We start from the raw sequence: 15,519 nt of genomic DNA, 5'->3' as shown, positions 1-15,519 counted from the left end.
ACACAATATAATTACTGCAGACCATTAACATTAACCTACACCTGTATGACTGAAGTGCATGTGCAGGTCTCTGAGTCAGGATGAGTATTCTAGCTGATCCAGGGTCTCAGTTCTCCTTTGTTTGATCCCATTATCCACGTAAGGTCAGGAAGGGAAAGCGAGGGTGAGCATGGTTGACTGCATAATGTCCCACAGTTTTCCAGCACACTCATCTAGGTAAATCATAGCTTACTGAAGACTTCGGTCACCTTGAGAGAAAAGTGTGGCCTTATGAACATTACAATACATGCACAGATAACAGTCGACTGTCAACTGCTGCCATGTTTAGAGGCATCATTGCTCTTTCAGTGTTTTTAGGCGTTAAAATCATTCAGCATGCATGAAAACTATGAAAAATGCATGTATTTTTCTTTTCAAGAATGTCAAGCGCTTAACTAATGCTTCATGTGACTGATGCAGCATGTCTGATGCCACTTTGGGCTTTGTTTTTATTTTTTTGCTGAAATCAAGAACTAATTTGCATGCAGGTCCTGATTTACTAATTTGCTTGTTCAATCTAAAATATACAGACATTCATTCAAAATTTATTTTGTGGAAAAATAAGCACACCCCTCAGTTTTGTAGCTGGTCTTGCATCCATTTGACAGAAATAACCTGTCGACATTTGTATAACTTTCTCTCAGTCTATCATGCATAATTCAGAGAGAGATTATTACTTTTATTCAGCAATCATGCATTAAATTGATCAAAATACATTCAAGTAAATGCTTTTGCACTTTCTATTTCTAAAAACAGTATCATGTTTTTCTTTAAAGATATTAAGCAGCAAAAAGTTTTCAACATTGATAATAATCAAAAATGTTTATTGAGCATGATTTCTGAAGATCATGTGACCCTGAAGACTGGAGTAATGATGCTGACAAGCTGTCAGCTATAAATTACATTTTACTATATTAACACAGAAAAGTTATTTTTCTGCATTTTTGATCATATAAATGCAGCTTTGTTGAACAGAAGAGACTTCATGACACTGCTTACACATGCAAACCTCCAGTAAATCAGGACCTCAGCGTAATAATCAGTTTTTTGTGCATCTAAGGATCAATGTTTGCATTGCATGTAATAGTGTGGCATATTTTGTTTGTGTGTGCAAATCAAGCAAGCCATCCTTTCCCCAGCTTCAGCCATCTGTGTGTCATTCCATCGATATATTCAGGCATAGGAAACCCTCATGTGGCGTGGATGTGTCCTACTGATACAGCGTGAGAACGCTCAGACCTGAACGTGATTGTGTTTGCATGCCTCCCACAGGAGAAAGAGGACAAGGCAATGCTTCAAGCAGAGGTGCAAAGTCTCAGGCAGAACAACCAGCGCTTGCAGGAAGAGTCCCAGAGCACCGTGTCACGGCTCATTAAAGTCACCGAACTGCTCTGCAACGTCAACAAACCCTGCTAGCATCGAAGGCTAAACCATGGCAGCAAGAAAGATCAGAAGACGCATGAAAAGGCCAATGAAAATGTTAGCAAATCCCTAAAAAATGTATCTTAAGTGACAAGAACATTGATGAGCCTTACTAGAAAAATGCACGAAACGAACTGATCAGCTAAGTTCATTCTTACTCAAATAAATCTTACTATTAGAGTCATCTCGGTTGCACCCTAAAAAGTTTTCAGGGCTAGATTTAACATTGTCCCATCACTGTGACAGCTCGTTAACAACGATAGCCAGGTGCAAGATCCGATCTCGTAGAAAACTCTTAATCAAAATTGGCTAAAAGAGACTTTGGAAAACATTTAGTGACAATAAATGTTCAAAATCATATTATCTTTAAATATTTTTCATCCGATTCTTATATAGTGACATACATGGTCCCAAACAAAAGATTGTGTCCAGATCCTGAGCAATGCATTCTAGAGAACTTATTGGTGTTGATATAGGTGGCTTCATGTACTTCAGTGTATATATTAGAGGAAAATTATTAACATGTCAGTGTAATTGTAACCCTGTATTAAACATCACAGTATCAGAAATAGACAGAGCCCTTTTCTGTGCTGGCAGTTGGTTAAAAGCTTCTTGCTCATCTCCAGAGTGAATGTGCTAACGTTACAACACCACGAGCAAAATCATCAAATTTGTGCAATTTGGTAAACTAGTTTTTGTTTTTGTTGTTGTTTGTGACTACCCTTGTGAAAAAGAAGTGCACTTGATTGTATTGAATGTGCACTTGTAGTGTACTTCAAATCTTAAAAAAAGTACATTTTTAAAAAACTTGAATTGCAGATAATATAATATTAATGAAATAAAAAGGTACTGTAAGAGACACTTTCTTGACTATATTTCTTAATACACTTAAGTACACTTTTAAAAAGTTATAATAAAGTCAATTTAAGTTTTCATTTAAAGTATATTTTAAATCAGTTTAAATCATTTTTGTTGTACTTTAAAGAAGTACGCTTATTTTGATGTGTTTATTAATATACTAAAGCACATGCAAAGCACTTAATTATAATTTTAACCATAGTGTGTTATTCAGTATTACATTTAAAGTTAATAAATATTAAAAGCCCTAATTTACAGATGCGTAATAAAAAAATATATAAGTTTCATTAGAAATTACACAATATTTTAGTTTATCATAAATGCTTGTCGGTACATATCTTCTGTACTAACAAAGACAATAGAATTAAGTTAGAAATCCTACTTAAGTGGGTCGGAAAGGCACTGCTTTTGGCCTTTTGTATAAATTAACTGCAATTGCTTTAATTATAATATTAATTTAAACTATTTTCATTTAATTGCAATTAATAATTTAATTAAAATTAACACTTAAGTTTATTCGTTTTAAGCGTATGATTTCTGTAATGATATTTTATAAAAGTGTACGTCTTTTTCACAAGTGTACAAAATGCGAGGCCATGCAAAATGACTTTCTGTGGTAATTGAATGTTTTTTGTTTTAGAAAACTATTGCTTTGTTTTGTTGAAATTTTTAGTTTAAAATTAATTCCTGCTTCAAATGCACTGGAATAATTCACTGGACTTGTTTTGTATATTTTATGATTATTACACATACCCGGGGGGATGCTAGTTTTCAGATTAGCCTTTTCAGAGTTGAAGAACTGTCCAATCGGAAATAAGTAATGGGACAAAGTGTATGCCGTGATATTTTTTTTTTTGAATCTGAACAGCTCTTGATTTGCGAGGAAAAAAGTTCTTAGTGTTAAGTTACTAAGGAAAGGATGACTTAAAATAGAGCATTTCTATTTATGAAGACTGCAACCAATTTGATTCAAGTGTTCTCACAACAATTAAAGAGACAAACCAGACCAGTTCTACTTTGTTCTCACACAAATTTCCAAGAGTGCTTTATGTTAAACTGTGAGACAGCACATGTTTATAAAACTGTCTTTTATTTTCATATGTGCACCCAAATATCACTCTTTACCTCACCTAAAGGTGCACTGATAATGTGACGAGAAGAAGAGCAAAATGACTGGACTCTTGCCTGCACACACACACACACCAAACATGCCAGACTTGAGCACCACCGCAAAGGGAAACGAAATGTTAAATAACCATTCTTCAGCATTACTGTACATCATCCATGTCCTCTCCCCTTCAAATGCTTTTATTTTAGAGTCACTGTGATAACCTGGTACCAGCAGATTCTGATGTGTTACCATGAAATCTATATCTTTATTCTTCTGTAGAGACAAAGTAAGTGTTACTTCCCTCTGATGTGTGTAAAACGGAGTTTGCTGATTAGTTGTTGCCATTAGTGGAGAACGTGTTGAGTTTGAAGAATGCAAGCGGACAGGAAGTACACTGATGCAATCGGTAATGCATTCTGTGGGATTTACTTAGCTAAAGAGCAATGTAAAAGAACTACTTCCTGTTTATCTGTGTGCGACATAGTCTTTTAGATCGTAGGAGGCTGTGAACGAGCAATTTCCAAGCCACCTTCTGTATCTGTGTATGTATTTATAAAAATGTAATAACTTATTAATCTTAAAAAAAATGTGGATGTTATTGCTAGATATGTATATTTGAACTGGAAGGGATGCAAATTTGTGAGCCAATGAATGTTTTATTTTTTATGTTATTTTAAATTGTAATAATATTAAGGCATGACATGATAGCAGGTGGCCATATTTTGTTTTACTGGAATAATATCAATCGTTAAGACATTTTCCTGGGTGGAAAACTCCTGAAATTACACTGGAAGGGAACTCAACCGTGGCTGCTTGGAAACTTATGTAACATTCCATCTTTTCATGTTCTTAAGAGTTTTATCATTATTTGTTTTTGTTTTCATTATTATCGTTAAAGCTGTATTGTGAATTTACCTTGTGTTCGATGCTGAAATGTTAACTCTTGACTGCTGTTGGTGACCCAAGTGGTTTTCTAGTTAAAAATAACTTTCGTTGTTATTTATGGATTGGATCGGGACACTCCATCAGCAAAACCTTTCTGAAAAAAAAGAAGAAGAAGAAAAAAAAAATGAATGCATTTAGACTAAATTACTTTCAAACACATCTGTGATTAAATGTATTTTAAAGGGACAGGTTTGTTAATGTCAAACTAATCCCTGTCTTTTTTATGCTATGATGTTTTATGAAGCCATAAATGCTTTTCGACATATAGTAATGCTTTATGTTACAGTTCAGTTTTACTGTTGTTTACAAGATGTCGGTCCTTTTGTTTTAAAAGTGATGCTTATATTATGCACTGAAGCATCTGTAAGGTCTTTTAAAGCACGTCCTGCTTTCTCTGGAACAAAGCCACAGTCAAATTTAGCAAATCATGCAGATGAACGGTCAAATGTTGCATCGTTTCACTACGACTGTGGCATTTGCAGATTGTGCATTTAAAAGCGTCTTACAGAAAATCCAAACCACTCCTAAGAATGTGCATTTTCCACTTTGTTAGCGATCATTCTTAGATGTGTTGCTCTTTTTTATGTCATGTTGCTAGCCATGTCATGCCCGAGGACAGATTTACAAATTAAGCTTAGTCCCTGTTAGTACAGTAGCTACTGTTATGTCAATGACTGTTCTAAATTGCCAAATCTGCCAATAATAGCATTGTATCTTACCGATCCCATAAATGATCAGCTCCCAGAACAGAATCAGTAGTTAGCAGGCACTTTTCATAAATAAGTATTATTACATAAAACAGAAAACCACAGATCCACACACTATGCACACTGGTCTACGACATCGGGAGAGAATTATGACTGGACCGACAGGAATAATCCATCCAGTCAAAACACACTGAGAAATGGTATGGCGATCACTGGAGCTGTACTCGTTTCTTTTAACTGATAGGGATTGATCATGTAATGCATCTGTGAAACTGAGGGATCCTGGCAATAAAAACTGAACTTGTTTCTGTATGAGCTGGTGTCAGAAATGTGTCATTTATAATACTTTGAACTCATTACTTAACACTGAAATATTCAAGAGCGCTATTATCATCAATTTCTCAGTTTCAAGGTAGTCGCATAACTATTCATCTTAAATTGTATGTATTATATAACAGGGTCTGAGATGATTGTTTTGCACACAACTCTAAACTTAAAGTTTTGTTGTCACAAGGCAGTATTCCCACACACACAGCTTAACTATAGCATGGGTGAGAGTAAACGTTGATGAGTATAAATAATAATCATAAATATTAAATGTGACTAAATTAAAATTGCAGCAATTAAATGTGCAGAATGCACATCAAAATATTGCTCATTTCCATTCTTTATTTCCATTTATTTTATTGCTCTTGTCTTTGCAAGGCTTCATCCAGGTCGGGAGGTTTTGCAGAGATGCACGCTCAAAATGGCTGGAATTAATTTAACTGCGTTCACCAACTTAAGTGCATTCAAAGGCATTCTCTGTGTTACGTTTGTTAAGTGTGGACTGTTGATGACAACAATGCTCTGGGTTTTGTCTTTGTTTGTCTCGAGTGTATTGGGTGATATCTTCCAGAACATGGAAGATAAACATGTCTCTGACATCATGCTGAAGTCGTGGCTTATCGCGCGCTCTGGAAACACGAGAGCTGTGTGTATGGTTTCTCTAAAGTTCTCAAACTAAATTGAAGTGTTCAAAACTAAGAAAAACATCAAAACAAGACTCAACCATTGTAACAGGAAACACGTTTGTTGGTTTGTTGTCTGGTCTTTTTCACAGTGTAATGGAAAATGAGGATGTCTTGACTTGGCTTCATGATCAGATAGTATGATAAATATTTGACCAAAATATTAAGATATGACATTGCATACCTCAAATGTATTATCACATACACTCTACAGTGAGGAGCTGAACAAGTGCAAATATAAAACAGTAAAGATCTCCACCTGGCGGTGAACATCGGTATAAAGTTACTTAACTGGGCCTTGTTTGCTTTCTATTTCAATTATCTTTAAAGATATATATGGGTCCCCGGACAACAAAAACAGTCTTTAGTCGCTGGGGTATATTTGTAGCAACAGCCAAAAATAAAAATAAAATGGATCAAAATGATTGATTTTTCTTTTATGCCAAAAATCATTAGGATATTAAATTCATGTTCCATGAAGATATTTTGTACATTTCTTACCGTAAATATATCAAACATTTTTTATTAGTAATATGCATTGCTGAGAACTTCATTTGTACAACTTTCAAAGCTGATTTTATTAGTATTTAGAATTTGTTTTTGCTTTTTGTTTTCAGATTTCAGATGTCAAATATTGTCCGATCCTAATAAACAATCAATGGAAAGCTTATTTATTCAGTGTTAGTCAGCTGTTAGTATGTTAGTCAGCTCATCAGCTCATAAGTTTAAAGCAAAAAAGAGAGATCAAACATGCCATGGGGAGAGAGAGAAAAGCTACCGCTCCGTCCCAGTCTGTCAGTCTCAGAGTGTTTTCACTTTGGTCGTCTACGATCACAGCACAACTAATGGCAAGAGCCGCCCTCAAGTGGCAGCTCAGTGATTTGTGTGTGAGAGAGAGACAGAAAGGGAGAGGGTACCATTTACAACGACCAATGGCATATGAGCACATTTGCGCGCTTTGAAGCAGACGATACCTGCGCGTGTACACGACAGGACCGCGCGCGCGGTTCGATGAGCGATGCGTCCAAACAGTTCGCAGCAGCGCAGTGGTGACTGTGATGAAGAAAAGCAAGACGACTAAAAAGTTTAGTGCAGTAAGAAGGTAGTTATCAGCCCCGCCTTCCAGCAGGAGGAATCCTCGGCGGTCATGTTCTGATTCAGAGGCGGGAGCCGAACAGACGGAGCGGGATGAAGGCGGTGATGCGGAGCGCCAGACGGCGGCCGTTCCGACGCTTCTGCTGCTGCGGAGTCGGGCTTCTCGCGCTCGTGTGGCTCGCACAGGTCCTGCAGCTGACAGGTCAGGACGATCACAGACAGAACATTCATTAGTGTCACTCCAGCATCCTCCTGCTCGTGACGTGCATTTTCAGTTTTGTTTTTTGGAAATCTGAATTGTGCGTCTCCGCATTGGTGCGCCCAAGGAGCATACATATTAAAAAAAAAAAAAAACATAAAGGAAATAAAATAATTTTAAATAGTTGGTATTTTATACATATATAATAATTATTTAGCCAAAATGTGAGCAATTATTAATTTTAAATAGTTTTATTTTATTTATTTATTTATTTATTTATTTATTATTATTTATTTTTTCCTGCCGCTGGTTAAATCCCCTTCACACCTGCGTCACAGCACCACTTAAAGGTGTTTGCCCATGCTTTATATAGAAGCTATACATACCAATTAACTTGGAGTTTGTTATTGGTGCTGTACTATGTATCATGTTGAATGCTACTTTGAATGAATGTAATAAAGATGTTCTTTTACAATACAAAAAAACCCATGACTTTACCATTGCGCGTGTCATGTAGTTGAGTGACAGGAACGCTATGCTCCTGATTCTGCAGTAAAAAAAAAAAGGCAGAAAGAGAGGGTGATGTGATAGTGCTTATGAGTTACAAGAAGAGTGAGAAAAAACAATATACATTTTCCTGCCTAAATTACGTTATTATGGGTTGAGAAAATCCTACAGATTCACCAATCAATTGGCTGAAAGCAACAATTATATGCTTCCTATAGCAATATTGTTTTATATTAATTAGTAGAAGGCTGGTGCACATTATATAGGGATCTACTCCCATGTCCAAAAAAAAAAAAAAGTAAAAAAATTAAAATAAATTACTATTTGGGCTTTGTCATGTAAGTGCACATCTTTTCAATGTAATTTCTTAAACATCTTGTTCATTCCTTTGTCAAAAAAAAAAAAGGCTGATAATAATTTATAAATACCTTTTACTTACAGATATCCAAGTCAGCATGGAATTAAAATTGACCCACTATTCATTAATTGATTTGTATAATCAGAACCTGTTTTAGAGTACTTCTTTAAAAATAAGCATATTTAAAAATATAAAGCACATTATATAAAACATATCAACCCTTGCCTTTTTTAACCCAGCTTTTGTTTAATGGTAGATCAATACTTTTGTGGTTTTGAGAACCTTAGAGGTGTTGTCTTTATCAAGTATTTATCTCTTGAAACACTCAAAAATAAATGAGCTTTGTATATGAACTTGAGCTTCTTGGATTGCAAACATATTATGTGCGGCAACTGAGTTTGCAAGTACAATGTTAACATCAGAACTGGACGAACCAATGGAAAGCAAGCAATTTACTAAAATCATTTTCATATTTTATTTTTTTCCTGGTCAACCGGCTTACATTTGACTTACTTGCATGATTCAAACCAGTAAAGTGTGTGTTTTAATCCATTAGTATGATCTTTTCTTCACAGGTGACTGCATTATTTAGTTGACCAATGAAATCAGCTGTGGGGCGAGGTTCATGCTTAACTGTTTTAGGAAAAAGCCATGCATCATACTTGTATGTCAGCGCTACAACAATAACCTACAGTAACGCATGCCAGCTGTGTGTTAGCTTGCCCAAAGCAATATCAGTCACAGCACAGAAGCAAAAATAAACAACATAAACATTTTAGACAGGATTAGAAAAATATACTCTTATATCTCCAGGTAAAACCATTAAAACTACCTAAATTTCATATATTGTCTATTGAATTATGATAGCTTCTGTTAAAAAGAGTACTTATTATAGAAATAATGTACTAAATTGTAAACTGAATGTAATGTTTTTGGACACATGTTGCATGTTAAAATGTAAATTAAATGCAATTAGCTGAACTTTAGCGCTCAAATGCTTTTTGCTTTTTTTTCACTTAAGTAGGACTTTAGAATATTTTATAAGTAATTTCATAATTATTTCTGTTGCCTTTTAAATTCGCTTTTTATGGTAAAAACAATTAATTTACTCAATTGGTATTTCCAGTGTAATGCAATGATGTAATAAATATATTTGTAATGATGGTCGCAATTTAGGACATTTAAAATATATTAAATTTAAAACACTACAATTCAAATCCAACACTTAATATGTAATTTAGTAGGCTAGTCAACACATCAAAATAAGTGTACTTCTTTAAAGCATGTCAAAAGTTTACTAAAACGTAATGATTTAAATGTACTTTAAAGTAAAACTTTAAATTGGACATTATTGCAAAGTGCACTTTTTAAAAGTGTAATTAAATGTGTTAAGAACAATCAAATTGTCTCTCTTTATGTCACCTAAGTGGGATTTTATTTCATAAATAATACATTGTCTGCAAGTACTCTTTTTCATGAGGCAAATTAATGATATGTAGACAGATGGTCACTTTCAAGTAAAAAAACAGCAACAAAAAAACTGTTATTCTACTCAAGTGTACTTGAATAAGGTGATTATTTTGACATTTCTTTAATAAAGAACAGCCACAGGTTTATACTGACAGCAGAGCGACCCAGGACAACAAACCGTTCCAGCTTGCAGTGGTGACACTGATCTTCGTGTGTGGCAGAAGTTGTTTAATTTTATGTTTTGTGATGACAGAGAGGACGGTACTGCAGCAGAGGAGCTGATTTTACCCATATATAGCGTCACAAAATGAAAGCTGAAAAAAATATGCCCTATAAAGGGAGCAAGAGAGACAGTCTGATAAGAACAACGTTCCAGTGGTATCTTTCAACAAAACACACAAGACTCAACGTAGAAATCACACGTGAATCCATGTTTGCTGTGTTCTTGATCTTTAAGTTCAGCTTACATTGTAAGCATTCAGAAGTTGTATTTTGACAAGCCACAAGTTGCTCATAATTTAAAGTAGTTAAAGGAATAGTTCACGCAAAAATGGAATTTGCTGAAAATGTCTCACCCAGTAGATGAGTTTGTTATTTATGGGAACTGATTTGGAGAAATGTAGCATCACATCACTTGCTCAGCAATGGATGCTCTGCAGTGAATGGGTGCCGTCAGAATGAGAGTCCAAACAGCTGATAAAACATTACAATAATATAGTAATACGTACCACTCCAGTCCATCAATTAACATCTTGAGAAGAGAAAAGCTGGTTGCTTGTAAGGAAAAAATCCATCTTTTAACTTTAAACTGCCACTTCTGGCCAAATTCGTAATCCATTATAAAGGCTACCTCCAGTAAAAAGTTCATCCCCTGTTGTCCTTTCACATCAAAATCCACCCACATATTAGTTTAAAACGGTTTTGGACTGTTTTGGTGTGTTGGTCCATGCATATTTCTCTTCTGATTCACACAAGAAGACTTTTTCACTGTGGATAGAGGAATCGTATTTTAGCCAGAAGCCAAGATTAGAAATGTCTTCATGTTGGATTTGGTTTTATACAAACATGTAGCTTTTGGCTTCACAAGAAAACAACTGGTGGACTGGAGTGATGTAGATTACTTGTGGATTATTATGATGCTTTTATCAACTGTTGGACTCTCATTTCGACGGCACCCATTCACTGCAGAACATCCATTGGTGAGCAAGTGATGCGATGCTACATTTATTCGAATCTGTTCCCATAAAGAAACAAACTCATCTACAGGGTGAGTACATTTTCAGCAAATTATCATTTTTGAGTAAATAGTTCATTTAAAGAGGCCAAACAGCTCAAGTACTCTGCATGAACAGTTGTTGTTGTTGTTGTTTTGTAAGTGAACTCTTTGGCATTTGAAAAACAGCAAAAATGCAATGCATTTATGATTTTGTGTAGACTATCCGGACACACACAACTCACAAAACAAAACACAAAAATTTTGCCTGAGGCAGATGTTGTCACATCTATCATGAAATACAGAACTGAATAATTTATCTAATTTATGGCAGATTAATTATTCAGTTTAAAAAGTATATGCATATATGTGTAGTCTTTGACGTGATGTATCTTCACAGTATTATATACATATAACACAGCTGCCCTGAACAACAGAACAGGATGCTGCATAGCTTTGCCACACTGTTGTTTTCTCTTGCTGTCAAGAGAAAACTAAACAAAATGGTTCTGGTTGTACAGTATGTGCGTCAGGACGCACACTTACGTAGTGGAACTTGAAGTGCTTTCTGGTGCCAAATGTTTCCACTCAAGCATACTTGCTTGCAAATACCTTTTTTGGTTTACCTGATGGATCCGTAACATTGTTTTCATTAACATTGTTGACTGTTGCAGTGACACTTTGCAGATACAAAAGTAAACTTTTGTACACATTTGGTTGTTTGGTGTAGAGATAAATTCATTTCTCATGTCATTACAGAGATCGAGTCTTCATGGCCAGAAACAGACTTTCCCAGACGCAGGGTCCTGCAGTATGGCGTCGAAAATCAAACAATCGACACTCCCAGAGCAGGTGGGCATCAAACCTTTTATAATGTTTGCATTACAGAAAATGTTAAATCTCAAATTTGTATTTAAGATTTTATGGTGTACTATTTATTGAGTGTTTTCCTGGTCATGTATACAAACGAATGAGAGTGAGAGCAAATATTTGTTTTCCCCAAAGGCCACTGCTTGAAAGATATACAACATTTACACAGTAAATGTATTTGTATGTGTGCATATCTCTTGGCTACTACGGCTGCATGGAGTAAATTCTCTAAACTCCCCTTATGAAAAATTGAGCACTTGTAGTGTAAAGATACACTAAATGTTTTAGAATCTAAACATGTAAAATGTAAAGTCTTGTAAAATTTAACAAAATTAAATGAGTTTGTACTTAAAACAAAAATAAAAATCTTCTCGGTTATCTATGGTAATCCTCGTTCCCTGAAGGAGGGAACGGAGACGTCACGTCGTTGACCGACGATTTTGGGATATCACTTCGATAGACCAATCTACTTCGAGTGTAAACGAATTAAACCAATGCACATTGGCATGCAGTTATTGCATCCAGCTGCCTGTATATGTGACCCGTCACGGAAACCAGTGACACAAATCGGCAGTACAACTTTCGAGCAAAATGATAAAGAAGCGGGGGTTTTTTTCAAAATTGGTGATTTTCGTTTTTTTGCTGAATCTGTTAGTTGATATCACAAAGAAGCCTCTGCGTGTTTGAGATAGCAGTATTGGTATATTTAAAAGCGTACATTTTGAGGTTGAAATCAGGTAGTTTCTCTGAGATTCTAGCAGGCAGAAGGGGAGTTTTTATTGTCTGTCTGTATTTCCATACTGGATAAGCCGGCTTTTGTTTCTTTTGTTATTGCCCCCGCCCTCCGAGGGAAGCGTGGCTACTTAGTTTGCAGCGCTCTGGCCGGCTATAGCGAACAATCGCTCACTGATTCTGAAGACGATCTGAGCGAAGATGAAAGCGGCATAATAAGACTGTATAATATCCCTAATCTACAACTGAGCGAAGATGACGACGAGGAAGAATGTATTTAGTCCATGTTTAGACCTTCCCACATCTACCTATTGTTATAACAGTAGCTAGCTCATCGGTTATCACAGAATCCTGTTAAAAAAGTCCTAATGCTACAAAATGAAATCAATTCACCAAATTTTATGTAGAAAACCAGCAAATAACAAATAAAATTAGCATCAATATGTACTTTTTGTTTACATAAACATTAAAATAATAACATTAAAAATGATGGCCACATTTGAAAGATTAAAGACTTTTTATAAAAAAGATAAAACTCACAAATTTCAGCCTCTAAATCATTTTTATAAAAGTAAAAAAAGATAAATTACTGACATTTACAATGCACATTCTCTTTATTATTAATAGTATGCGGTCAGATTTTTCCCGTTGTGTCTGTCGTTGCTATGCAGGGGGTATGGCTTATCTAAATGAGATGTAAATGAGCCCCATTGTCACTCGAAGCAGTGAGAACTGCACAATCTTCAGAGGCTATTTCTGCTTTTTCAGCTTTTTTGAGTGCCTACCTTCAAATGGCCACAACTTCTCCAAATATTATCAGATTTCCATGTGTTACACATCGTTGGAAAGCTTGGAGCCTACACTTTCAGATCCTGAGAATAACTCAAAATGCCCCAGAGCCGACTTGTGTCCCTACTTTCCCTGATTGATCACATATAGCGTGACTATGAGAAGACATCAGGTGCAATGCATACCAGGTTTTCGCTGAGGAGCCGAGCCGTTGACCTGGCGGCTCAGTGATGGTACAGCAACCGTGGCGAAGGGACATGACATCTTCGTTCCCTCTTTTAGGGAACGAGGGTTATCATACGTAACCGAGATGCTCCCTTTCAGTCGGTCACTCTTGATGTCAGTAACCGACGATTTGGGATCCCTACCAAAGTGCCATGGGTGCTACCCCTTCCTTAGCCCTGTGTGAGGTGATTAAAATCCTCTTGGAAAGGGAGAAGTCTGCTGGGGAAACACAGGCTCCAAGGCTATACCATGGACTATACCGCTTAGGTTTCAATATGGAAACCAGCCTTCCATGGTTCTCACAGATTCATCATGAAGGCCTGACACAAATATCTGTCAGCAAGGTGCCACGAGCCAGCGGCGTGGTCTGCCTCCTCCAGGGGCAGTGCTTGCAGGTTCACCACTTGGACTTTGAAGCGTGTAGTGGGAACCTTGGGCACGTAGCCAGGTCAGGGCCTAAGGATTACCTGGGAGTCAGCTGGCCCAAATCCTAGTCATGAATCGTCGACCGAAAATGCATGCAGGTCCCCTTGTTGGAGACCAGTGCAAGCAGGAGCAGAGTTTTCAATGAAAGAAACTTTAGGTCAACTGAATGCAAAGTCTTGACTGGGCTCTGCAGTAGTGATATTAGCACTAGAGTTAGGTCCCAAGAGGGTATGGAGGGGGGCCGGGAAGAATTTAACCTCCTGGCCCCTCTAAGGAACCTGATGATGGTCATGGTTACCAAAAGACTTCCCATTCACAGGGTCATGGTATGCGGCAATATGGCGACATTAGCAAGACTAAGTAAAACAACAGGCAGTGAGAGGTCTCTGGAGAAGCAAACAGGTCTACCTGAGTGGCTCCAAACCATCTGAAATTAGCTGGACCATCAGGGGATGGAGTCAGCTCTCCCTCCGATGCTGAGATCGACATTCTTGTGGGGTGAAGGTCCACTGGATACCGCTGGTACGCTCTTTGAAGAGGGCCCACCATGTTCCGTGGGTCGCTCCACTGGTTCAGAGGAGCAAGAGGAGCGGTTGTCCCCAGAGGGTTGGTTCCCTGCGGGGTTTGCCACCACTGTTACCCTCAAACAACCCGTGCTACTGTCAGAAGTGGTTCTCGTCTGTCCAGCAGAATAAGACCCAGATAGTGGCAGAGGTAATGGGTTGCAGCTCCGAGATGGTCATCTTCCCACAATAGGAACATGACGCATCCATGAAGGCCACCTCAGCATGCTTGACGCCCAGACACATGAGGCAACAATCGTGACCATCACCAAACCAATGCCAGGTAATGACCGCACCCAGAAACACACGGGTGAAATGGCATCCTTAAAAGGACGAGCCATTGTCTTTGTAAAGATGCACCCATGGAGCTCTTTTAGAGGAAATTGCTCTTTGGGAAATGCACTTTTAGTACTGAGGCGCACAGGGGAGATGACCACTTGCAACACAACAGGGGGTAGTGCAGCCTGAAGTGTGCAATCCGCTCGACACTGGAACGACCGTCACTGAAGCGCCATCTCGCCAACACAAGAAGCTTCCGAGAGCATGCTGAACTCGTAGTTCACAGCAGACACGGTTGAGCAGAACGGTACTGTCGCTTGGCTCAAACGTGAAAAGCTGGTATGCATTGCACCTGCAATAATTGCATGCCAATGTCCATTGGCTGGTTTAGTTTACACTCGAAGTACATTGGTCTATCGAAGCAATATCCCATTTCGTCAGTCACCGACGTGACGTCAGGAGTGACTGACTGAAAGGGAACTGTCAATATGGATTTGAAAACTGAAGTTGTTTTTTCCTGGGCCCATTTGCAGGTTTAAATTTATTTCTTGTTTAAATCATAAACTCACTTTATTTTGATCGATTTCATAAATAACAAGACTTTTGGTAACACTTTAGTATAGGGTCCAATTCACACTAATAACTACTTGCTTATTAGCATGTCTATTATTAACATATTGACTGTTTATTAGTGCTAATAA

General features: G+C 37.2%; 2 protein-coding genes across 8 annotated transcripts in view; both read left to right on the top strand.

Moving 5' to 3' along the window:
* LOC113051725 (signal-induced proliferation-associated 1-like protein 3) overlaps positions 1–5,397 on the top strand; it is a 50,003-nt gene extending 44,606 nt beyond the window's left edge. For 6 of the 7 annotated variants that reach the window (XM_026215712.1, XM_026215714.1, XM_026215713.1 and 3 more), the window contains one exon: positions 1,312–5,397. Coding sequence is in view for 1 of the 7 variants with exons in the window: in XM_026215716.1 (XP_026071501.1) it covers positions 1,312–1,455 (144 nt within the window). In the remaining 6 variants the exon portion in view is untranslated. The remainder of the gene's footprint in view (positions 1–1,311) is intronic. The other variant, XR_003276944.1, reaches the window with a different exon arrangement.
* A 1,471-nt stretch (positions 5,398–6,868) lies between these two features.
* The window catches only part of LOC113051724 (sodium/potassium/calcium exchanger 3), a 40,201-nt gene continuing 31,550 nt past the window's right edge, over positions 6,869–15,519 (top strand). The window contains exons 1-2 of the mRNA XM_026215709.1: positions 6,869–7,389; positions 11,694–11,786. Coding sequence (XP_026071494.1) covers positions 7,281–7,389; positions 11,694–11,786 — 202 coding nt within the window. The 5' untranslated portion in view covers positions 6,869–7,280. The remainder of the gene's footprint in view (positions 7,390–11,693; positions 11,787–15,519) is intronic.

This window comes from Carassius auratus, chromosome 32 (genome assembly GCF_003368295.1).
Source record: "Carassius auratus strain Wakin chromosome 32, ASM336829v1, whole genome shotgun sequence".
Lineage (NCBI taxonomy): Eukaryota > Metazoa > Chordata > Actinopteri > Cypriniformes > Cyprinidae > Carassius > Carassius auratus.
This window is presented reverse-complemented; position numbering and strand designations above follow the sequence as displayed.